The sequence below is a fragment of the Charadrius vociferus genome, unplaced genomic scaffold (assembly GCF_000708025.1).
Source record: "Charadrius vociferus isolate BGI_N301 unplaced genomic scaffold, ASM70802v2 scaffold370, whole genome shotgun sequence".
Taxonomy (NCBI): domain Eukaryota; kingdom Metazoa; phylum Chordata; class Aves; order Charadriiformes; family Charadriidae; genus Charadrius; species Charadrius vociferus.
In genome coordinates this window covers 1,938,093-1,962,834 of record NW_009646744.1, presented here as the reverse complement: position 1 = coordinate 1,962,834, position 24,742 = coordinate 1,938,093, and the positions used below count along the sequence as shown (strand labels likewise).

The window sequence follows — 24,742 nt, the reverse complement described above, 5'->3', positions numbered from 1 at the left end:
GAGAGATGAACACATCACTCACTGGTGCTCACTGCCACCTTTTACTCATGGTTAGGTGCTCAAGGCCAGGCTGGACGCGGTCTTGGGCAACCTGGGCTGGTGGGAGGTGTCCCTGCCCAGGGCAGGGAGGTTGGAACTCGATGATCTTCAAGGTCCTTTCCAACCTAAACCATTCTATGATTCTATGGTTCCACAGGCAAAGGAGTAGGCTACTTTCTGCTCTTTAGAAATCGTTTCCCATGTTAAACCACAGCAGGGAGGTGAGTAAGAAAGCATGGAAGATGGTTGTGCCGTGCTGGTCCTCTTCATCTTCTGCTGCTGAACTGGAGACCTGCGCCATCCTTTGCTGCCCAGCGTTGTCTGCCAGCACTGAGTTTACCTGACCCTTGCTCTAGGAAACCACAAGAAAACTTTGTTCAGGTGTCAGTGAACGTCAAGCATGGGCTCGTACGCAGTGGAGCTCAACACGGCAAGTGGGATAACACGTACCTGGAAGCCCCGTGAGGCCAATGTTTTCAGCAACCTGTGTTGTGTATTCTTGCGCGGTAACACACATCGTTTGAAAACTCATGAAACTACCAAATCTTACAAAATGCAGGTGCTGAAATACAGGCAGAAAGGCTTTCTCAGTCACTCCTCTATTTAGTTTTTTTTTAAAGGCTCAGTACACAGGCGAAGATGAGAATGGAGCTTCCTTCTGAAGAAAGGGAGTCAGCCTTGCTTTCAATTTTGGGGGGAATAAAAGGGGAGAATCACTAAGATGAGCCCTGCAGGCCGGGTCAGGCTCTGCTGCCATGGTCAAGGTCTTCTTGTGAGTCTGTATTCAGTATTTTTTAAATCTCAACCAATTTGTAGTTGATACTGGGTTTTTTCCACTGGATTTTAATACACCTTAGTAGAAATGCAGAGTGGTGCTCACCCAAGACTGGTCCCTAGCATGGGCTTAATGTTGTTAAGCCACACTTGAGCTGTTGCTACTCGAAGACAGAAATCACGTGTTTCTTTTCCAAAGAGCTGTAAATATTGAAGAGGTGGTTCTGGAGAAACATCTTGAAAAGAACAAAGGAGAGAGGGCACTTAAGGAAATAATGTCAGCACAGTGGTGGGCGTAAAAGGTATTTTTAACGTCATTACTTGGCTGCCTTTCAGAGACACCTCTAAGGGTTTCCTACAGATATCATAGGGCCTTTTGCCTTGGTGTAGGGAGGATTGACTTTTATTTCCTCCCTTTTCGCTTTTAGTGTGTTGAGTGTTTGCCACAGAGACACTGACACCAGCCTGCAACTTCAGGAGGGCTTCTACAACAAAGGTTTCTTCATTTGCTATTAGAGGGCACCCACAAAAGAAGATAGAGCAGAGAGGCCGGTGACCTTTCCCTGCTCCCATTGGTGTGGGTGGATGCTGTCTTGTGAGAGCCCAAGCCCCAGCGCACGGCCGAGGATGAGGAGGGCAGTTTGGAGGCTGTCAGGTGCTGGGCTGCGTGAAGGGCTGCTGGAAGCCCAAGGATGGCTTTTGTAGCACGTTTTAGCTTGCAGGAGCGTAGATCCCCAGCCTGGCTGGAAAATGCAACCAAGCTGTTGAGTCTTGTATCTTTATTGTATCTTTAATCTTCAGGGCAATGAAACTGGTGAAGGGTCTTATGAGGAGCGGCTGAGGGCCCTGGGGGTGTTCAACCTGGAGAAGAGGAGGCTGAGGGGAGACCTTCTCGCTCTCCACAGCTCCCTGAGGTTGCAGAGAGGTGGGAGTTGACCTGTTCTGTCAAGTAACGGGTGACAGAACAAGAGGAAATGGCTTCAAGTTGTGCCAAGGGAAGTTCAGATTGGAAATTAGGAAGAATTACTTTACTGAAAGAGCCATCGGGCATTGGAACGTGTTACCCAGGGCAGTGGTGGAGTCCCCATCCCTGGAGGGATTTAAGGGTCGTGTAGATATAGTGCTGAGGGACATGGGTTAGTGGTGGGTTGCCAGTGTGAGGTTAATGCTTGGACTAGATGATCTTACAGGTCTTTTCCAATCTAGGGGATTCTGTGATTCAACCCTTACACGTGGTCTCCACCAAGGTACTGAGCTGACAGAGCTGCGCTGCTTAGAAGCGAAATCTTTTTATCCACAACCATCACTGATACAGACCTGGTGTTGCTTTTGCTTTTGCTCGAACCTCCTTTTTCCCCGATGGAGCTCTGCTGCTCTTGCTTTCCCCTTAGGGAGGATGTTCCATTATTTAAAGTGACCCAGCTGTTGTATTGACCAGATTTAAAACCAACAGTTGTGCTCACTGAAAAATACATGTGTTCACTTAGTTTTGCCCTCATTTCCACACCACAGCCTGGTCCCACAAAAGTGCTCTTCACATAAAGCAGCTTGAGAGAAGGAAAAGTGATGAAGAGTAGCCAACGTGCAGAGGCTTGTTGGTGAGATCACGTGTGACTCTTCAAACTTAGGGTACCAGTGAGCTCCCACTAAAGCTAATACCAGTTTTGCGCAGGACTCAGCGAGTGGACGATCAGAGATGAAATATGGTATCAGGCAGTTGCGAACAGGATTTGGTCCAAAGCAACAGGATTTGGTTCCTTTTGAACAGGAGAAGTTTCTGTGTTGGAGCAATAGATTGCAGGACCCTACTTGCTTTGCTGCTGTTTCCCTGAGCACAAGCATCTTGGATCACACTCTCCTGAACTGCAAATGAAGACTTTATGAAAAATATAAAGCTGAGTTTCAATTAATGTAAATCTCTGTTTTTTTTCAAAGCACCGAGTGATATTTCTGTTGCTAATAAATGCTGACAGCACTGCAAGTCTTGTTGAACCGTGGCGTATTTCAAAAGATAGATCCATAGGCTCCGTGGTTACTTAAATTCAATGTGAGTTTGTAGGTGGTCCGGCTGTTTAATGTCACTGGGTAGAGCCAGGTTGCAGTGTGCTACCTGATAAATTAATTATTTCATGTTTTCCAGGAAAGAAGATGGGGAAAAAAATCATCCTAATTGAATCCCCATGGAATTTTTTTCTATGGTTTTCAAGGCTAAGCTTCTTGCTACTCCAGGCCCCGAACTTGTAGAAATTAAACCTTTTCTCCTCTTCTTTTCTTTTTCCTCAGGAAGAGATCTGTCCTAGAGTGGAAGGTGAAGGCACTCAGTCCTGCCTCTGGGCTTCAGCGGTCAATGTCAGAGACAAGTACATTTATGTGACACAGCCTAAGCAGAATAGAGTAATGATAATCGATATCCAGACCCAGAAAGCCGTGCAGGTACTTACAAGGGGAATGCTTTATTCAGTGATGGCCAAAGACTTTCTCACGGGACAAAAAAAAAGTAGATCTTTGCCCAGTGGATCTTCTGACATCACTAAAAAGTCGGGCCTGTGTTGCTTTCAGCTATGGGGTCACACTGTTTGTAACCTCACTGGCAGGAAAAAAACTCCTTTACGGGCTGTTTAGCATCACCTTGGAGCCGCATCTGCAGCCGGGCTTGCAGCTAGCGTGGTAAAATAATGCTAGAACGAATTCCTGGCTTACGCTCACTGAGCTACCGCCTGACCTCGCTTATAAGCAGGTTGGGAAGAGTGAACTGGTGCGGGTGTAATTCACGCAGAAATTGGCCCCTGATCTACTGGCCTTAAGTAACAGCAGAAGATGGAGTGATGGCTAGCCAGAAAGCGGCAGCGAGCAGCCAGATTTTCCTGCTGCTGAGGCTGCTGCTGGTCCCCCCGTTGATTTGAAGGTAATTGTGCAGAGCTGCACAAATGGGAGTGACAGTGGTACGTGGGAAAGTCTGCAGTAAACTAACGCAGTATCCGTCATGCGCGTTTGGGTCGCTACGTAAATACCTCTCTCTGCTTTTTTTCCGAAGTCCTTGGATGTTGACCCGTTACCAACCAAACTACATTACGACAAGTCCCACGACCAAGTCTGGGTGCTCAGCTGGGGTGACATGCGGAAGTCCTCACCGACGCTGCAGGTGAGTCCTTACGCGCTGAGCCTTTGCCCTTCCTCGGCTTGGCATCGTCGCTAGCAAGCTGGTGGCTGCTTGGTTGCAGGTAATTAACAGCATTTAATGGTCTGGATATAAAGCTGCTCTTTCATTTGCATATCTAGTGCGTTTTAGTCATCCCTCCACCATCCATCCTCACATATTTTTCCTGCTGTTTAATTTGTTTTTGAGCGATGACTGTGCCGTAGGCTGGCAGCAGGACTGCTTTGTTGCCAAGGTCTGTTTTGTTTTAAGGCTGCTGCCAGAGCCAAGTGCCGTAAAGTCATCCAGCAAGGGCTGGCGGCTGACTGCGAGCACTGCCAGCCCGCCATGCTCCGAGTCGTTTGTGCACCCTGCGGGAGTGCAGCTTCTTTTTAACTTGATTGAGGTCTAAAAGCGGTGGGTACCAAGAAGCCACACACTTTCCGCATGGAAATCTGTTGCTCTTCAGGTTACTGGTTGTGTTTCGGCGTGTTGTGTTGTGTTTTCGGCGTGTTGTGTTTCGGCTGGTTGTGTTACGGCGGTGCGAGTCAGGCTGAGCAACACACTGAAGGGTAAGCCCGAGGTAGGGAAAAAGTGTGTGTTCACGGCAGAGCTGCAGCGCACCCTTCTCAGATGTTGTGATGACCTGCAAATTCTTTTGTCTGCAAAGAATTTGGGGGCGTTGCATATAAAAGAAGCATTAAAATGTGAATTAATTGTACCGTGCCTCAAGATTCGTAACCCTTTCAAGGCAGATGAGTCTGTCCCCCTGCTCTGCTCTGGGGAGACCCACCTGCAGTGCTGCATCCAGCTCTGGAACCCCCAACATAGGGAAGACACGGAGCTGTGGGAGCGGGGCCTGAGAAGGCCCCGGAGATGCTGGGAGGGCTGGAGCCCCTCTGCTGGGAGGACAGGCTGGGAGAGTTGGGGGGGTCAGCCTGGAGAAGAGAAGGCGAAAAAGGGGAGACCTCAGAGCCCCTTCCAGTGCCTAAAGGAGCTCCAGGAGAGCTGGGGAAGGACTTTTGACAAGGGCATGGAGTGATGGGACGAAGAGGAATGGCTTCAGGCTGGAAGAGGGGAGATTGAAATGAGATATGAGGAAGAAATGTTTCCCTGTGCGGGCAGTGATCCCCTGGGGCAGGTTGCCCCGAGAAGCTGTGGCTGCCCCATCCCTGGAGGTGTTCAAGGCCAGGTTGGACGGGGCTTGGAGCAACCTGGGCTGGGGGGAGGTGTCCCTGCCCAGGGCAGGAGGGGGGGAACTGTATGATCTTCCAGGTCCCTTCCAACCCAAACCAGTCTGTGATTCTATGATTGCTAGCCTCACACCAGTGTTACGCATTGAGCAGAACCACCCTGTTCTGCAGTATGGTGAAGGCATTTACCTCTTCTTGTCTTCCACACAGGAGAAGCACAGGTTTTCTGCCAGTGCCCTAAATAGCTACTTACTTTCCTTAAACTCATTTTGTCACTTGTCTCTCACAAGCCTTCAGCCTCCTTTTGGATGATGATGGAGCATAATGTGGTAGAACTGTTCCTTTCATAGTAAAATACAGAAAAGAGTTCTCTGGGGCATGAAAAAAAGCATAAACAGCAAATGTAAAATCTCAGGGACAAATTCTGGTATTGACTGTCAGTGACTGCACTGGAGGGCTGCCAGTGAGGTCCCTGGAGCTTCCCCACGGTCGGCACCATCAGACCCACAGTGATACTGGGGCACAGTAATGCACAGGGGTTTGGACAACTAAATTAGCTTTCATTTCTGGATTGCCCTCAAGGATTCACTCTGCTGTTGGCAACGCAGCAACACCAAGCGTAGACATCTAATTGGGCGTTTTGCTGCTGCTGTATGTCATATGACAGAGTTGACACCAGAGCTGATTTGATCCATGCAGACATACCCTTCTCTAGGAGTTATTTTTTGGCGCTTGCTGCCCAGCTTTTTTGGAAACATAGGTGTCCTGTGAATACTCCTTATACCAGTAATGTTTGCTTCTAAGTCTACATTAAAGCGTTCCCCGGCAGGCAGAGAAGGAGGGTGGCTGTGCTTTCTGACCTGAAAACGTACGTATCTGGAGGCTACATTAGTCCTGGGGTTGCCCAAGGCTTCGCTGGAGGTGCTGCCCCAGGATGGTGGGACGAGCCATCCCCACCAGCCGCATGCCCCCTCCCCAATAACGGCTGCAGCCTGCAGGCTTTTAATAATAAATAAAGAATGGACCAGCAACTCAACACGGGCGTTTTCAGGAAAAGACACCAGAAACAGAATAGGGGCAAATAAACGGAAGTTTCTGAGGCAGTGCCACCAGCTTGTCTCACCTGGGGATGTGCAGTTCCCGGTACTGAGTATAAGGAGACAAAATGGGCTCTCTTTACCCTTTCTGACTTAATTTCTTCCATCCAGCTGTGAGAGGTTTCTGTAATTAAAGGAGAGATGGCACAAGCATGTGATTATTAAGAAGAACACACCATCTGCACAGTCGGAAACTTGTTATAACGCTCCAGCTCTCAGATAGTCCTTTCTGTTATCTTTATGAAGTGCAGTTACACGTGTAGAGGGTGAGATTAGCATCAGCATCAGCAGATCTTTTCTTTTTTCTGACCTTCTTTCCCAAAAGGTGGGCAGTGACTAATTTGGCAAAGTTCCTTCTTAAAACCCGCAGCGGTTAGTTGCAGACCTGCGATAAATTATCTTTTTTAACAAAGATGCTACTGCAGAGGTTGATCTAAATTTCCACTCGTTCTTTGGAAGTCAGGGATTTATCAAACGGCTCGTGCAGCCGACCAGTGGGGTGCTGCTGTTTAGCCATTACTGGCTTCTGGGAGGCAAATGCGTGGCCTCGTGAAAGCCCTGTGCGATCGTGGGCATCTCTCTTGAGCAATCTAATTGGAAGACATCTAAATGGCATGACCAGAACAGCTGTCTGAACTAAACCTTGTAGAGTTTTAGCATTTCCTTAATGAATTATGTAGCTCTAAATTCAGAGCAACTACTGTTGCGCATTAGAGCAGCAGAAGTTCCTAATGAATGGACTAAAGTCATCTCGAACTGAGCAAACAATTTGAGTATTTAACATTTGAATTATTGAAAACTTACTTATTGAAAACTTTTTCACCCTTGAAAACTACCTCTCCTTTTCCGGAGCGGTGGAGGAGCTGAGTTCCCGTGGCCACAGAGGTGAGTGCTGTGCTGGAGGACAGCACGGGGAGGACAGCCAAAGGGCCTTTCTCTGCTCCTCCCCGAATTCTGTATGGTGCGGTAGATGGATGAACTGTTCTTCTCCTTCAAAGTGATAATTAACTGCTGTGAGTTAGTGTTTGATCCTTCAAGCTGGTAAATTATCGCTGTGCATTTAAGTGAGATTAATAAATACAACCATGAAATAAACGTTTATTTTAGGCAGTGAGGAATAAATTATTATGGTCTTGGTGTTGTCGTGCTATTTCAGCTCCTGCATGACGGCTCTTTCTCAAGATATAAACATCTTATGAAAGTCAAGTTGTGTACTTACCTTACAAATGTCAAGCCTCAAATGCTATTTATTAGCACACCTTTTTCAAGACAGCTACACCAAACAATATTTCGAAGTCATTAATCAATTTGAGTCCGCTACATCCCTGGGAAAAGCCACTCGCTACCGTGTATGACTGTGTGATCTCTATTTGCCTTTCTGCCTTACTCGCTGCTTTTCCTGCACTCAACCTGGTGTGTATTTATTGTAGGTGATACCAGAGGCGAGCGCAGGGGAGGATCAGCATGTTATCCGCACGCCGTTTGAAGGAGTGGATGATTTTTTTATACCACCTACAAATCTTATTATTAATCACGTTAGGTAAGAAATGATCTCAATGAATAGCAACAGCGACCATGCTGCTGTCTTCTAGCAGACATCCTTCTAATAATCTTACAGCACTTTACAAATGGGTATGAATGAATTAATGATGAAGCTAACTACTCTTATCCCCGTTTTCACATGTGAAATGGAGAAATGGTCGAGCAAATTACCAATAGTTATTCAGCAAATCAGTGAAAATGCAAAAACCAAACCTGGACTTCCCTTCGACCACGCACGGGCGTTCAAACCTCAGCTCGGTCAGCCATGCCTCCTTGCAGCGACGCGTGACACGCTGCCCTGGCTTCCTTGTGCCAGCAATTTGATGGCCGGAAAGTTGCCTTCCCTGCCTCAAAACCGCTTTATGGATCTGGGCAGAAACCTGTGGCAAAGACTGACTGCCTGTAGTGGTAAAAGTTTATTCTGCCTGAAGCATAAAGCACGGTCCTTCCACGTGTTTCCAACTTGGTCAAATATTGGATCTCTGTGTGAGGTGTATGGTTTGAGCAGAGAAATGGTATGCGCTGCATATTAAAAAACCCACCTCTCTGAACCATCCATTTTGAATGTTAATGTGATGTAGCGGTTAATGAGATTGTATAACTAACATACTAATAACGTGGAGTAATACTGGCTGCTTCCCAGCAGGCACGGGAAGCCTCCCATTAACATTATCAAAATGGATGATAACTGCAGAGCAATTTATACTATTCTTACCATGTTACAACATAACAACTGTTTAACCGTCTTCTGTCCCCAATATAGTTTAACTAAGTTAAACACTCAAGAATTCATAATGTAACTCCTTACATTAATCTTGTGTTCCCTGCAGTGAACACTGAGGACAGGGAGGTCACACTTAAATGATGATGTGTTGAATCTGATCCAAAATAAATAACTTGGCTTCCTGAAACACAAAATAATGAGACATACTTCATGGCTGTCGTTCTTAATTTTTCCCTACCTCATTTTTCCAGTTTGCTTTTAAAATATCATTATGACTAATAGTAGTGCCAGGAGGTAGATGACTCTGCTGAATGTTAAAGCCTGAGATGAGAAGGTATGGTCTGGGTTCAGAGACGGGAAGGTGGGACAATTACACTGTTTGTGTTGTTGTTTTATTGTCTTTTTGCTTCGGTGTGATTAATCGGCTGTATACAGATGATCTTCCATAAGAAATATTAAACGTAGATAATTGTCTATAGTTTTCCATGTGCAAAGCAGAGACTGCTGTGCCTAATTTCCTATTTCATTTGTTCAGGGCCAGATCTTTGTCCGTTCTCTCTCACCCTCAGCACAGAGAAATAATTGCTCACAGTCTAATGAGACTTACTGAGATCATGTTCTAAATTCTCCACTCAGAAACAATAAATGGCAATACCAGCGTTTCCCAGGAAGGTGAATATTTAAGCAATCTCTTCCACGAGCCAAAAAATATTTGTATGCAAATGTTCCTGCATATGTATTTCAGCTGCCTGTTATTTCAGATGGATATCTAGGAATGTATCCATTTTTATTAGTTCCCAGGGTAGATTGTTGTCTATTAAAAACCCTCTAAGTGCAAGGTTTTCTTTGAGATTTCAGATCACAGATTTCATGCAAGCGCTGCGCCTCTTCTGCAGCTGTGTGCACATAAAACACATTCTGACCCACTTTTTTAAATTAAAGTTTATGATAAGAACCATTTTTTAACTTCTTCAGGCATTTGGCCAAGTATTAAGAAAGTCTTGGGAAAAAGTGCTGTAAGGGAAAGCATTTTTTAAAGTGTGCTTAAAATGCATTCATCCAGGAGAAATACAAGTGTCATATCCAATTTCCACACACAGAGTGCACTACGAATCTCCACTGCAGATATTTTCTGAAGGCTCTAATGGATGTAAGTATAATGGGAAAATGAAAGGCTTAGCCCAGTGATTTTCATGGGATCATACACTACATTGGCTCGTTCTTTAGAAGTGAAATCATTGCCGAGTGTCTCATTGACGGATGGATTAAGAATAAAAGAAAGAAACCCAGTGTTTTAAGCAAAATATATATTATCTGCATGCGAGCACGTTGTCCTCCACGTTTCACAAAGCAATTTTACATCTCTCGGGGAAGAGATACAAAACTAAGCACTCACTTCATTTCCTTCTGTCTGCATTGAATGGATGAAAAGATACTCGATGTAAAATTAGTTTTCCTAAGTCAGTGCCAGTGACCTGTGAATCCAGGGGAACACAAACAGGCTGTTTCTATGGGCTCCCTCTCAAATTAAGCAGAAACCTTTCTTGGCTATTCTTGACCTTTTCTTGTCTTCAGCAAAGGTCAGATGTGCTGCAGCATATATATCTTTTACAGAACATTTATTCTCTGCTCACTGTTGTCTGCCCTCTCTTGAGACAGAAGACAAAGACCCTTTTTCCTCGGTGCACCCTGGCTGGTTATGTTCCTCGAGAAATCTTTCACACCTTCCCTGGGCTGGCAGGACGCTGCTTAATGCAGTCTCCTCGACACCTCAGCCTCGCCAGCAGCTCCTGCGGTGGTCCTCAGGCACCACGGGTAGCAAACACACGTCACGGCTACCCTCTGGAGCTATAATTTAGGAGATGAGGTGGGAGATGGTCTTCGCTCAGCGGTTATAGATACAGTTCGAAGTTGCTCTCTGGCCACAACGTGGCAGGGATATGCTTTCTTTTAAAATTTTTTCTGTCTTGAGATTGAAGAAGTCTTGAGTATATATTGAATTACATCTCTCTAGACCTGAAATAGATTAAATATAAAAATGGTCAACATTTTTATATTGGCCTAGAAATGGCCTAGAAAACACCCAGATCTTGATACCATTCCTGTTGTAAATTGGTCTTCCCGATAAAAGGCTTCAGCTTTTGAAGATGTTATTTGAATACCCAAGCGTATATTCAAGCTTCCAGGATCAGGTTGTTAATTTCAACTGAAATATATACCTCCTGTTAGCCTGTTTTAGAAGCGCTAAAAAGAGAGAGATTTCTGACAGAAAAGAGACAACATTATTGCACACGCTTACGAAACCAACAGGGTAGAGTTTCCCAGTTCTGCTGACTTCGGTCTTTTCTCAAGCATATCGCTGTGTCTCCAGAGATGCCTTCAGTGTCATGTTTTCTATTTCAGGTTCGGCTTCATCTTTAACAAATCGAAATCCGCAGTTCACAAAATTGACCTGGAAACTGTGACCCACGTCAAGACTATCAACTTCAAAAACTATAGCTGCGTCCCACAGACCATGGCGTACACCCACCTGGGCGGTTACTTCTTTGTCCAGTGTAGGAGGAATAGGTCGGTGGCTGCGTTGCCGCAGCTCGTTATTGACAGTGTTACCGATGCCGTCATCGGCCCCAACGGCGACGTGTCGGGCACACCTTATATCTCACCGGACGGACGCTATTTGGTCAGTGCGGATGAAGACAGCGGCAGGATCAAAGTCCAGGCTCTAACTGTCCGAGGGGAAATCAAGTTGATTTATGACTTACAAACAACCATACACGTATCTGATCTGACATTTCAACCCTCTTTCACTGAAGGCAATCAGTACTATATATATGCTACTTCACATTTGCAAACAGATGTGCTTTTTGTAGAGCTGTCAACGGGGAAAATGAATGTACTGAAGAATTTAAAGGACCCTCTCACATCCAAAGACTGGCCCTGGAGCAACTACAACAGAATTATGAAAGACAGTGGATTATTTGGACAGTATCTCATTACGCCAGCTAAAGATTCATTGTTTGTTATAAATGGGAGGCAAAATACGTTACGCTGTGAGGTTTCAGGTATAAGGAGGGGTAACACAGTGGTCTGGGTTGGAGAGGTATGAAAGGGCGATAGCAGGAGAGCCTTTGGCAGGCAAGTACCGGTTGGACCTTTACGCTGCAACAAATGAGCAGTAGCATTGTATATTTTTACACTGGGAAAAAAAAAAAAAAAGGCAAAAACAAAAAACCCTGTATAGGCTTCATGGTACAACACTGGTCTACTTGCAAGTTTTCTAATATAAGGTATGCTCTGCTAATAGGAAGTGGTTTTGAAGGGATATTTTTTATTTGGGGGTATGATTTGTGGTTATGAGAGAATGCTGGGAAGCGAATAATATCTCCACTGAGATATCGTATAAGCCACGAAACCTAGTGATTCTGTAGAACAAAACAGATTTTGAGTTTCCATAGGGAGGAGCTTTTGTGTTATGTTCGAGCCATCAGTTTTCTTTCCTGTACACCTTACCCGTTAGCTGTGCCGACCACCCCACCCTGACACAGAGAGACCACAGAAGCAATGCCCGCCATTAAAATTCACCTTGGGATGATGGGGGAAACTAAGCATCAGAGAGCGGTTTTCAACCCACAGAGACCCAGGAGAGCGATTTAATGAAAACTGATCAGTTTTCTCTGCAGGATGGCTTTGGGAGGATTGGCGGATGTGATTTCCGAAGGAGGCATAACAGAAATAGTAACTGTCAGCTCACTTTCTTCTGCGCTTAATTTTGCTCTTGGAACTACTGAAGGCGATGTTACAAGTCCCCCCTCTTCTAACGCCTATTTGTGTGATTGTATTTGAGAAATTTGCCATGAAATATCCAGGCCATTAGAGTGGGAAAAAGCCAGGAAACACCGAGGGGGGAGTGAGAGTTTGTAAAAAAATGCGTTGAGAAGGGGGCATTAGTCTTTCAGCGGCGTGTGAGTGCGGTCAGCTCGGGCACGATACGCAGAATCTGCTCTTCAGGGGCAGAGGATTAGTTACAGTTATTCCCATAGGAGGCAGCAACACTTCTAGAAATTGTTGGTTTCTCTCGTTAAATATTTAGTAGCGCTGAAGTCACTTGGTTCTTTGTAAAATAATAGCTACAGTGACAGAGGCTATTTTTAATAGAAAATTCAGTCATTTTCTAGTCATAGCCTTAATTTGCCTATTTCTTTTCAGACATCTTGGGAAACAGTTTTTCTTTGTGATTTTTTTTCTTCCCATTTATAGTACACTCGTTTATAGCCAATTATCTTTTAGTTATGAGCAAAGAGATTCATGTAAAACCGGCTGAACTACCCTGGAATGCAACAGCTGGCATTGAGAAATTTCAGTTGAGTTCCCATAAAAGTACAGATCCATTTGCACATTTGGAAGATATAAAAACTTTTCTAGTTGCCTTTTGGTAACTTTCTATATCCGTCACCATGAAGTAACCAGGGCGAGAGCAGCTACGGCTCGCTCAGCGGTGCAAACCGGGTGAGCCCCACTGCCACCACCAACGGCACATCCGAGCGGGTGTCTCTCACATGCCACTCTGAGAACGTGATCTTGAGGTGGGTGAAAGCTCTCTCTGAAGGTAAGCATCTGTCGCATCGGAGCCACCCATCGGCCTTTTGAAAGACCCAGCTCGTTTTGCGCATGACCTCGTTGCCCAGAGTTTGTACGAAAGCAGCTGCTGAACGCATCCAGTGATACGTAGTGGTGCAGTAATTATTTTCCTCCACAGATGCTTAAAGTCACCCATTTCACGATGCACGCAGAGAGATTTTAAATGAGAAGGACACAGACCAACACTGGTTATCTTTGCTTTAAATGTTAAACTTTTACCGAAAGACTAGCATTTTAGCACGGCTGTAGACCTGAAGGAATTTAAACCATTTCGGTTCTGTAGAGAATATATAAAAATCTGTTCAGACAGACGAAGAAGGGGAGCTGAATCCTATGAATTCATTAAACGTGGAGTCCTTGAAATTGCCCTTCAACACCCATAGGCTGAAACCTACACCTCTTTTCACTTATGAGCCATAGGGGTTAGAAGAGACTATCCCGTCATTGCCACACAGACATAGAAAACAGATTGGCGTAGCCTTCCTTTAGCAATGCATGATGTCCGTGATTTTCTACTCACCCGGTTAGGAAACATACCCATGTCAAGGAAAGGAGAAGACCAGCTTTGTAAGTACCTTTAAATATGCACAACTCCTTTCTTGAACAAAGCTGTATCCATACATCGCAGTCATCCTCAATGTGTTTTACCAAGGCCAAACACTGCTCTCGTGTTACCTTTTATGACTTCTTGAATATTTTATTATGCCTATGGTAAGTTTCCCTGTAGAGACGTTCATTGTGTCATAGATCAAGCAAATATTACTTTTTTAATAATATTAAAAAACTGTATATATCTGTTCAGGTAAATATTCTTGAGGCTGGTTTATATATAGGCTGTGAAAGATGTGTAACAGACCTCACTTCTTGTTTGTCGCAAAATACTGGAATAGCGTTCACTTGAAAAATCCCACTTGGACCTTCCAAAGATGTTCCCTTTCTTCCCCCTTCAGCCCAAGTTCTGGTGATGTGTTTTCTAAATTATCCTGATGGTTATATATCATACTTAGAAAATGAAGTACAACATAGATTGTCCACACTACTTGTGAACAGTTCCGATGACAGTCAAATCTGACATTAAAGTGCTGCACATTTGTTACTCTGATTTTATTTTTTTTATGACACAAAATTTTTATATATACTCAAAAAATGCTTCAACTCATTTTTGCCTTTCAGCTCTGTCAAAGAGACTACATTTCCTTGTTTGCCAGTTCCTTCCCCACTCCCTCCACATTCTTCACCAATTCACAATTCATTCCTAGCTAATAAATTAATTAATCACAGCAATTAATTGAGATGAATTTAAATTGAATTAATGACCCTTTAGTTATCCTATAACACTCGTGTATCAGTTGGGTATTCTGACACTAAAATCACAGAAAAAGTAGTCCCTGGTTGACAATGAGACTCTACTCCCAAAATCAGATGCGTTTTCCATTCATCGTAGAGGTTAAACAGCAGTATAATGGAAATACTGTTTTGTCTTAGTATTTCCTTCAATGTTTTCGCTTTCTGAATGAGTGAGAGTTTTTACTTAACATCTTTAATTATGCAGTTCAGTGACTGTTTAGAAAGCATCCGCTTTTAAATTGGAGAGAAAACTCACGAGTGCCTTAACTTGGAATCCATGACAATAATTAACACATTCTTAACATTTAATACTTTGATTATTAGGCTTTTTTTACAGCCACCAAAAAAAAACCCCAAGAAAATTCCCATCGGGTTTCATTGGGCAGAGGTGGCCGTGCCCGCGGGATGGGTGGGAGTTGGGAAACCGGCCGGGCTGCTCGGTCACCCCGGCAAAGGGGCTTAGGGATGGGGGACACGGAAAACCCTTCGCCCGCTCTGGACGAGCCGGGCCGTTTGGCTGCGTTGACCTCCATGAGCACAGCGTGGCCCCAGAGACACACGGGTCCTGGTGACCTGTCGACAAGCACTTATTTACTTGATTTATACCATGATTAGGTCTTAATTACTAGAGTGCCCGGTAGTGTGCTCGGTACTGCGTAAAACGGATAAAAAGGCCAAGATCTCGATTCCGTAAGGAGATAACGGCTAATTCCCCGTATGACCCTACAGCTGGTCAACAAAACAAGCAGGAACGTGGGAACTGAGGCTGGGGGAGAGGTGAGCGCTGACATGAGTGCGATAACCTCGTTATTCATAAAGACACAGCATGCTGTGATGCCTGTGGATTTTTTTTCCCAAAGACCCCCTTTGTCCCTCCGCATTCGGGGTTTTATTTTACATGAACATCCCTTGGGTTACGTGCATAGCTGTTGCTTCTCTTCATCGCGCTCCTGGGACTGGGACACTCAACCCCAGGGATTTCCTATCCTATGACTCCCCACCTCATGCTGGGATAATTTCTCCCTTGGAAAACCTGGGGATAAATCCTGCTTCTTCTAACGAAGCGCATCCCACCAGGCGAGCGGCCAGCGCCTGCTTTCCGTACCGCGTTACAACTCCCGCTCTGCCTCCTAGCCGAAACGCGCATTTACAGCCGGACTCACTGCTTTGCACATTTTCTCTTGGGCTAACCAGGAAAAAAAAAAAAAGAAAGAAAAAGAAGAAAAAAAACACCAACCAAAACCCTCCAGTGCAGTTCGGTTATGGCAAACGAAGCGGAGATTGATATTCTACTTCCCTCTTCTAGAGCTCATCCCCCCGCTGCCCGCCAGACTCCCCTCCACCCTCCCTGGTACCCATCTCCCCTGCCGGCCAGGGGCTTTCCTCACGGGTACCACCACCTGCGGTTCTCCAAATGCTTTGAATTCCTCTCTACGTTTCACCCCTCCTTCCCCCTTTGTACATCTCGACCCTGGTGCTGCGGCACCTCTGCTCCTGCCACGTCGCCCTGGTGCCCTCACACTGTCCCCGCTGGAGAAAGAGATTGTTAGGTTTTTTTTTTTTTTCCTTTGTTGCTTTTTTTTTTTTTTATTGAAGCAGCTTGAAATAAAATGCAGGGAAATCTCTCTATGCAGAGACCAGGAAAACCTGCATGTTTCTTTTTAAAAAGAGATGGTGTAGTGATATTTGATGTTGAGGACAGGACAAATTCCCAGCCAAGCTCAGTGACCCTGGGAAGAGAGCGCTCCTGTCTGCTAGAGGAAGAAAAAGACACCTGAAACGTCACACTTTTTTTTTTTTTACCCTGCTTCCAACAAGAGGGTTGGTTCTTTTTTAACACTGATCTCTAAAAATAAATAAAAAAAATAGCAAGGCTATGAGGATTTTGTTAAACGACCCTAAAACCAGAGAAAAGGGACAGGCAGGCATCAACCTCACCTCTGCTCACGCCTGGTAAAAATCAGGATGCCCCCAAAACGCAAAGGCGCTGACGTGGGGATCGTGCCTGAGCCCAGGTTGGGCCCTGTGGTGAAGGAGGCTGCAAACACAGAGCCATAACTATTCATCTATTTTTTTAATTACATGGAACGCGAGCTGGCTGTTGCAGCCCAGCCGAACGCACTTGCCAAAATCCCTTGGACACTGAAGTCCCCCGTGGGAGTTACAGGTGGGATTTACAGCCTGTGCAGGTGGAGCAGGAGGGTTTGAGCATCACCAGCTGACGCGTTATGTTCTTGGCCCGATCTACTCTCCGCACCAGCCGAATTGATGCCCGTAAGGCTGTGTATGGCACAAAAGGTCGGCCCCACAGAGCCCGGTGGAAGATGTACTGGTGCCTTCACGCCGTGCTGTTAATGACCCTCAGTGCTTTGACACAGGGTCTCAGGTGACTTACAGTGCTCGCAGACATGACTGGCTAGGAAAGAAGCTCTGTTTTCCTTCATTTTCTTGCCACCTTTTAATTTTATGTGTCCCTCATGGTAAGAAAAAGGCAAATTCCTGAAAAAGGGTTGAAAACTCATGCTAGTGGCACTGAACTCTTGCAGGTCTCGTTAAAGTTTGGGAAACACGGGGGGATTATAGGTCATATTTTCCAAAATAATTTTCCAAGTGCTTGGAGTCGCAAGACAAAAAGCAACACCAAAAAATGGTCTTTTTTTTTTTTTTTTAACCAGTTCTCAATACTAACTTTAAAAAAAAAAAAAAGTGTCCTGCTGTGGTGCCTCTACCATGGAAATTGCCGCTGCCTAGAGGCTTGTTTAATTAAGCACTTCAGCATCTAACCCTTGGCCGTCTGTGGTGTCTTTGACACTTGTCCAAAGCCATCAGATAAAGGCAGTGAGCACAGCAGAGAGCAGAAAGCCAGCTGCCTCTAGTAAACAAGACAAGCACTAAATCAAACAAGAAGCCCATCCCGATTTACAAAGGTCGGAGCGCTGGCATTTCCAGAAGCAACACTCCAATTCCCAGATTAGCAAGGGTTTCACACACACACACCCCCCTGTTGCCTGTGCGTGATGCCATGCGTGGGTTGATGGCCACGTCGCTCTCTGCGCCATCGGACACCCAACCCAAGAGCTGTGAGCTTTCCAGATGCTCTTTAACTCGCAGCGAGGGAATGCAGTGATGTCTGGCACTCACCTTTCATCGTGGCACAACAGGGAGCGGAGCATCACCTGAAGAGTGGATTTCTTTTTTACTGCAAGGATTGCAGAGAGAAAGTTTTTTTAATGTTTTATTTAAGGTCACGGTAAATTCGATGTTAATTGACTTCCAGTAACTGGAGGGAAGTTTCTGCGTAGGGAAGTGCATCGTTTCTGCGGAGGATTTGCTTCGAGGACTTGCAAAGCCTGAGCTGCATGGGGTCAGGAGACCAGGCTGGCGTCTTGGACTCCCAACTTCTTTAATCAGATTCAACCGAGCTAAAAAAGAGTAATAAGGCATTGGCTAGTAGTTTGAGGGTCTTTTCAAACAACTGTATTATTTCCCACCCTCAACTCTCATCCCTTTCCGCACAGCTGCCCCTGCAGGACAGGACCTACTGCACCTCCTGTGACCTGTTCCCGAGCGTTAAGGATGCAAAATTTCCCTGAGCTGAGCATCAGCCCTGAGCACCCTCTTGTGCAGACAGTTCACTATGAGCAGCTGTATTACGTTTATCTGGTTTTGGAGTGTTGCGTTGGGCTCCAGTCCTTTTTTTACATAGAATCCAAGACAATAACTTTAAAATACAGTGTCAAAAATATTGGTGGACCACAAATAGAGGCTAACTACCGGCTTATTAGTTACCCTCTCTAGCTTCGCTTTCTGAAATGATCCGAAGTAGTCTATATCCCAGCTGATAGCTAAGCTTCAGGTTGTTCTCTCCATCCAGCTCACCTACTCCTAGTGCAAACAGAGCTCCCTGCGGCACCGGGCACAGCCGAACTCCCCCAGGCAGACGCCAGGCGTTGGCACAGGCAGCGGGGCGCCTGCGAGCGCTGCTGTCTCGGCAGTGCTCCAGTTCCCGAGCTTGCTCAGCACAAAGTCGTCTCTCTGTGAAGCACAACTGCAGCTTTGAGGCTGGCTGGCTCTGGCATCGCACCGCTGGCACGCAGGACTCCGTCTTTAGCCCGTAGCCAAAATTATACGGTATTTTCTCGCTGTAAAATTATTTCAATCTGGTAGATACATGAGCTTCATCATTATTTCTTAAGCAGATTTTATTCTTTCAAGGCAAGGCATTTTCTTAAGCCTGAAAACTATGTGATACTTTTAATTTTTTTTAATTTTCATATCTTCAATAGCCTTTATTTTTTAATAGAGGAAGGGGATGCAGTCACGCTTGTAGACCAACATCCTGGTACAGTGTTGCCCTTTCTCCTCTTCCACAGAGACCGCATCAGTACAAATCACAGTGGGTACTGGTGATTTCTAAAGCCAATAGGGCAGGAAAAGTGCCGGAGCAGAAAGCGCAGTACTGCCCTGCATCGTTACCCCCCACCCCCACCCTGCCGAAGAAACACAGCTTTGTGTTGTGCGCTGTGGCCAGCGAGACTGCAAAGTGTGCCAGAGCCCACCACCGCGTTAGCGGAAGTCTCTTGCATTAAGCTCCAAACCCTTTCCATCACAGACTTAGCATATAGCAGAATACTATATGGGGAAGCCGGGCGATAAGAAGATTGATGTAAATATAAAGGTTTGGGGGTTTTTTTAGGTTTAGAAAGGAAAGCAGCAGCTGCTGCCTTAAACATGCAGGATCCAGTGCTGGTGGTCCATGGCTGGTCCTTCCCCCACCCATCCAGTGGCTTCATCCATCCCCACGTGCCGCAGCGCTGGCCGGGCACCAGTGTCCACCCCTTGTTCCCCTCGGCACTGATTCCATCAGTCTGTGTGCTCCCAACTCTTGCTAAAACCAGGGTCCTGCACAAAAAAAAGCTTGTTCAAGCAAATGAATCAAAAACAGGCCACGAGACCTGCTAAAAAGGGTTTGGTAACCCTAACAGGTGGGTTTGGGGTGTTTTTTCTTTTCCCCTTTGATAGAAGAGCCTCTGCATCGTTGGGCAAGTTCACACGCTGGTGTCGGTGATGCGCCGTCCTTGTCCTGTACCACATGTCAGCAGCACATCCCATTCAGTCTCACTAAAAGTCAGGTTCCTTTGTCGCAAGACAGACTACTAATGTTTTTCAGCACTGAACACATATACACTGGAAAATGTGCAATGGAAAAATAAAAGTCAGATCTGTCCGAAAATGCCTCCTCTTGTAATGCTTGTACATGTGAATTTCCCCCCCCCTTCATAAAATATATGAAATTTTTAGTACATCGACTTTAGTAGAGATTTGTACCAACACAGTATTAGTGTGCAACGTTTGAAATACATTTGTATTTACTTTGATGTGTTATATAGCACCACTCATGCAGCGTGTTTGCAGTAACACCCGGTGTAGAAGAGGAGGGGCAAAAAAGAATCACACAAAGTGCTCTCTATAGATACTGTAAATGCTCTTTTTCTTCAAATTTTACAATAAAAGCTGACAAAAGCGCATGCTGACAGTGTCTGTTTTATCCTTCCGGTGTTAGGATTATTGGTGGCGGGACGCTGCCTCCTTTTGTGCGGGATGTAAGTTGGCAATCAATGGCTTTTTTAAATGTGGGCATGCACATTCAGCTAAAATACAGGCGAAGTGATGAGCAGGGCTCCTCACCACCCCTAAAATTCTATACGGACACGTGTTGTTGCACGTGTATGTACATGTTTGTAGCTGTATATTTGCAGGTGGGAGCCCGCAGGTCCAGACGGGACAAATACCACGTGGAGAGGTGCGGGAAGGGCTCGAGGCAGACACGGGATCCGTCACCTACCCCTGGCGGGGATGAACTTCTTTCAAGAAGGTGCAATACCCCGAGCAGGCAGGACTGCAGTTCGGCGTACCCTTTTCCAGTGTACCGGCACCGCGGCGCCCAGCACAAGCTCTTTGCAATCCTACAGCATCTCGCGGGATTGGGGGATGCAGGGTACAAACCAGGGCGGCCTCTGGCCCTCGCTGATTGATTCAAAGTCGTCAATCTGTCTGTCTGGGTTAGCCGTGCAGCTTACCGCATGCTTCTCCGGCAGCCTTCCCCCTCGGCATTGCAGGGAGAGCGACAAACCGCCCCGCCGCTGCCGGCACCGGTCCCTCCACGCATCCATCCGGTGGCAGAGCTTCTCCTAAAAGCGATAAGGCTGGACCAGGGGAGCTGCCTGATTCCTCCTGCACCGTGCACTGACAGCTCTATGCTTTTATATTTAAGATTAGCCCGCCGTGGCTGTGTATTTAATTTATAATTATAATTTTGGCCTGGGAAAAATTAGCCTGTCCTCACATGGAGCTATTGGAACACCGAGCCACAGATGGCTGATTATCGGAATGTCTAATAGCATCTTTGTAATAGTCCTGAGGCAAAAATACCCCACTTTTGACAAGCATTATTTGCTGAAACAAATTCCATTTAATTAAGACATGAAGCCTGCGCTGAAAGACGTCCTGGCTTGTCAACAGTATTAACTGCAGCGTATACTGCTAGAGGTTACGCCTTGCGTTGAGGCTGAATGGTGAAGGACAGGAGCTTTCTGAAGAATTTCTCAAGTTTTCCTGTGCAGCGAGGCTAAGCTGGTCATTTTCCTTGAACCCTCTTTTAACTTTAGAATCTCAAACCAGTGCTGAGGAAGACACCCAACTTGACAGCTTTGGAGGCTGAAATCCTCTCTGTACCCTAAAAGCTCCTTTCCCCGGCAGGGGCTGCTCCATGCCCCCTGCCCCAAGGTCTGCAGAGCCCCGACCTCCTCCCGCAGGAGTGGGGCAGCCTGTGGGTGCACAGGGGCTCTCTCCATCACCTCTCGTGAGTGCTTCTCATAACAGGGTGGGTGTCAGCAAACCATCCCTCCTGCGACCACATCACCTGGAAAACATTACACCTGAGCCTCAGCAGAAACCGTGGGCTCAGTCCCAGGGATGCGGGCGCTGCTGTGCACTGCTCGTGGAGTGAGACTCGCTAATGCACGGAGGGGTTATACGCAGAGCCGGCAGCTCAAGGTCTGCAGTATCCCATATGGCAGTAAAATTATTCAAGGAGAAATTATGCAGATAGTCAACATGTTCAAGCCGCAATGGATAATGCTGAAAACATCAGCGCAAGCAGCAGTCAATTTGTGTTACGGTCAACGAACGCGGCTTCACTTGTTTTCCCCTGTTAGAGGCCCGGGGGGCTCGGGGGCCTGGGATGCTCAGGGATGCTCTAATAAACACCCTAAAGCTATTGCTCTTGTGTCGGTATGTGACAACACTTGGAAGCTAGCAGGGGGAAAAAAAAGTTCAGTAGTAACAGCCACCGTGCAAGTGGCACAGCACTCCGTCACTAGCAGTTCACCCACTAGTTTTCCGGACACACTAAACGGCATTTTGATCGAGGCGGGATGGTTTTGGCAAGTGGGGGAGGAATAAGGACGGCAGAGAAGGTGCTGTTTTTAATGACTGCAATTTTGGCCACAAGCTGGTCCAGCCCTTGCTGGTCCCTCGCAGTTCCCCTGGATGCGATGGGAGCCACGGGAGTCCAGCCGCAGGGAAATGCACTGGTCCACGCGGGCTCACATTGATTAGCAGCTTCTACTGGCGCCTTATGAGCAGGAGCACCAGGAAAAGGTCTCCTGGTGCAGTCTGGCCACAGTATCGGATAAAATGGACTCTGGATAAGGCACAGATTTTGGGAGCTAGAATCAGCTTTGTGTCAAACATCCCTTCAAAACATCACCAAAGCAGGATGGAGGCTGATAGAGTCTTCAGAAAATATCAAGGGACGATACAGAATATCTTAAAATTGTGTTTATTTAAATCCTTCCAGCAATAAAATCAAACCCACGGAGAGGTGTTTCAAAGTGTTTCTTTAAGTCAGCCAAACAAATCCCTAAATTATCATCTGCAGCAAACAAAACGCAGACACGCTATTAAGCCGGGCTGTAAATATTGTTGAAAAGAACACCCTGACCAATACATTAGGGGCTGTGGTGGCACCGATGTTAATGCAAGCCTGGCCGGAGATGCTCACTGGGGGCAAATAATGTATTTACGGTGTTGCAGGAGAGAGGCAGCTAATGGATGCCGGGGGTGTAGCACACATTGTTCACAAAGCCGTTCAGACCGCTGCCAAGCGCCTTGCGATCGATGGGCAAGTGATAGCCGGGAAGATTTACACTCACTTCCACACCTCCTCGGGAAGGCTGAAATGGTCCAGAGGGTGTTGTGACACTGCTGAAAACTCACTGCCGAAAAAGCCCCAGGTCACCCAACCCCCCGGGACAGGATGCCGGTTTGCAGACCTTCAATAAAGTGAATAGGGCATCTTCGAGGGTTTGTTGTCCTCTCCCCCCTGTCAGAAGGAAAATATTTGTTAGACCAGTTTTATGAATGGCTGTCGGGAGCTGCTGTGCCTGGAGTCGGGAGCTGAAGGAGCGCGGGAGCCTCAGCCATGACAGCGGGGGTCCCAGAGCCGCACTGTCCACCTGGGTGGGGGGTGTGTGTGTGTGACTTTTCCAGGTGATGGGGACAGGACACCATCTGATTACGAGGGCTGTGCTGAACAGAAGAAGAAAGCAAAGAACAGCAAGAAATCTAATACACCCTTACTATAGTCTTTTAACAGGTCAGGACATACTTCATGGTTTCCAGCAAGCTTCTAAAGATCCCACAGAACCCCAGACTGGTGGGGGTTGGAAGGGCCCTCTGGAGCTCACCTAGTCCCACCCCCTGCCAGAGCAGGGGCACCCAGAGCAGGTTGGACAGGAACACATCCAGGTGGGTTTTGAGTATCTCCAGAGTGGGAGACTCCCCCACCTCTCTGGGCAGCCTGTGCCGCAGTTCTGCCACCCTCAAAGTGAAGAAGTTTTTCCACATGTTCAGATGGAATTTCCCATGTTCCAGTTTGTGCCCGTTGCCCCTTGTCCTGTCACTGGGCTCCACTGAAAAGAGTCTGGCCCCGTCCTCTTGCCACCCGCCCTTCAGATATTGATCAGCATTGCTGAGATCCCCTCTCAGCCTTCTCTTCTCCAGACTGAACAGCCCCGGGGCCCTCAGCCTTTGCTCATCAGAGAGATGCTCCAGTCCCCTGATCATCTTCACAGCCCTCCATTGGACTCTCTCCAGTAGTTCCCTGTCCTTCTTGAACTGGGGGGTCAGAATATAGAAACCTTTTTTTTTCCCTTCCGTATTTATCTACTTTTGCTCTTGAGGTTAGATTCAATCCCAGTGTCAGTTGACTGGTGGAAGACAGCAAAGCTCTGCAGGACAAAACACATGATGGAGGTTTCAACCTCGCAGGACTTACAGTGGAGAAGTTCCCACAGGCGGCAGAGTAAAGCACTGCAGGTGTCTCCCCCCACAGTAATGTGAGAAATGACCATGAGAGCCCTTCGCTTCTTGGGTTCAGGACTAAAGCCCATGGTGAGATAGATGGCAGGGGTGTTGTGAGTAATGCCACCTCAGGGGTTGTCTTCGGTGGGGTGGGAGGAGGGACAGGGAGCTACCCCCGCTGCAAAATGTGCAGGGGAGCTGCCTGGGAGATGTTAATCCCTGCTACGGGCACGTAAAAAAGAGAAGTAGGAAAGAAGTAGTGGTTGTGGAGCTCATTGCAGGGTTGGGATCCTCCAGTCTGACTGCTCTGTGTGCGAAGCACGGGTGTCCTTCCACCTTCTGCCTCTCTGGGCAATATTTCATGGCAGCAAGCTGCTTTCCCTTCTCTGTGCAGTGTCCAGAACAAAAAGGATCAGAGCCCCGACTGGCTACTGGAGTAAAAAAAAATTGGAAGGAGCGATGGACTTCAGAATAAGGAGCAAACACTGGGAACACTGGATTTGCCAATATTTCAGGTACGGGTGAAGGTAAAGGCATTTTCAAAATGAGGAAAAAAAAAAAGAAAAAACATTTCTACCTGCTACTTTTAAGGTGGCTGTTAGCAGTATTAATAGTCTCATCGCTAATAGCTTCAATCCAGCATATGGGGTTTACGTGCTGTGAAGATAAGGTGCTGCAGGGGAGATAAATCCCTGCTCGGGTGTGAAGCAAATGTCCTGCTCCCAACAGCGTCAGTGTGCCCCGTGTCCCCGAGCCCTGCCTGGCCCAGGGGCGCATCAGCTCGTGGACTGTGCTGCTGAGCCAAGAGTTCATCAGCTGCAGCACCAATTTGTAATTAACTGCAAAACCAGAAGTTTAAATCTGCATGCATGCTTTTTTCTTTTTA

At 46.6% G+C, this 24,742-nt stretch overlaps 1 protein-coding gene across 2 annotated transcripts in view; it reads left to right on the top strand.

Moving 5' to 3' along the window:
- The window catches only part of FSTL4 (follistatin-like 4), a 242,366-nt gene extending 230,652 nt beyond the window's left edge, over positions 1–11,714 (top strand). For both annotated transcript variants that reach the window (XM_009890835.1, XM_009890828.1), the window contains 4 exons: positions 3,097–3,246; positions 3,848–3,955; positions 7,670–7,779; positions 10,909–11,714. In XM_009890835.1, coding sequence (XP_009889137.1) covers positions 3,097–3,246; positions 3,848–3,955; positions 7,670–7,779; positions 10,909–11,611 — 1,071 coding nt within the window. In that variant the 3' untranslated portion in view covers positions 11,612–11,714. The remainder of the gene's footprint in view (positions 1–3,096; positions 3,247–3,847; positions 3,956–7,669; positions 7,780–10,908) is intronic.
- The last annotated feature ends 13,028 nt before the right edge of the window (positions 11,715–24,742 follow it).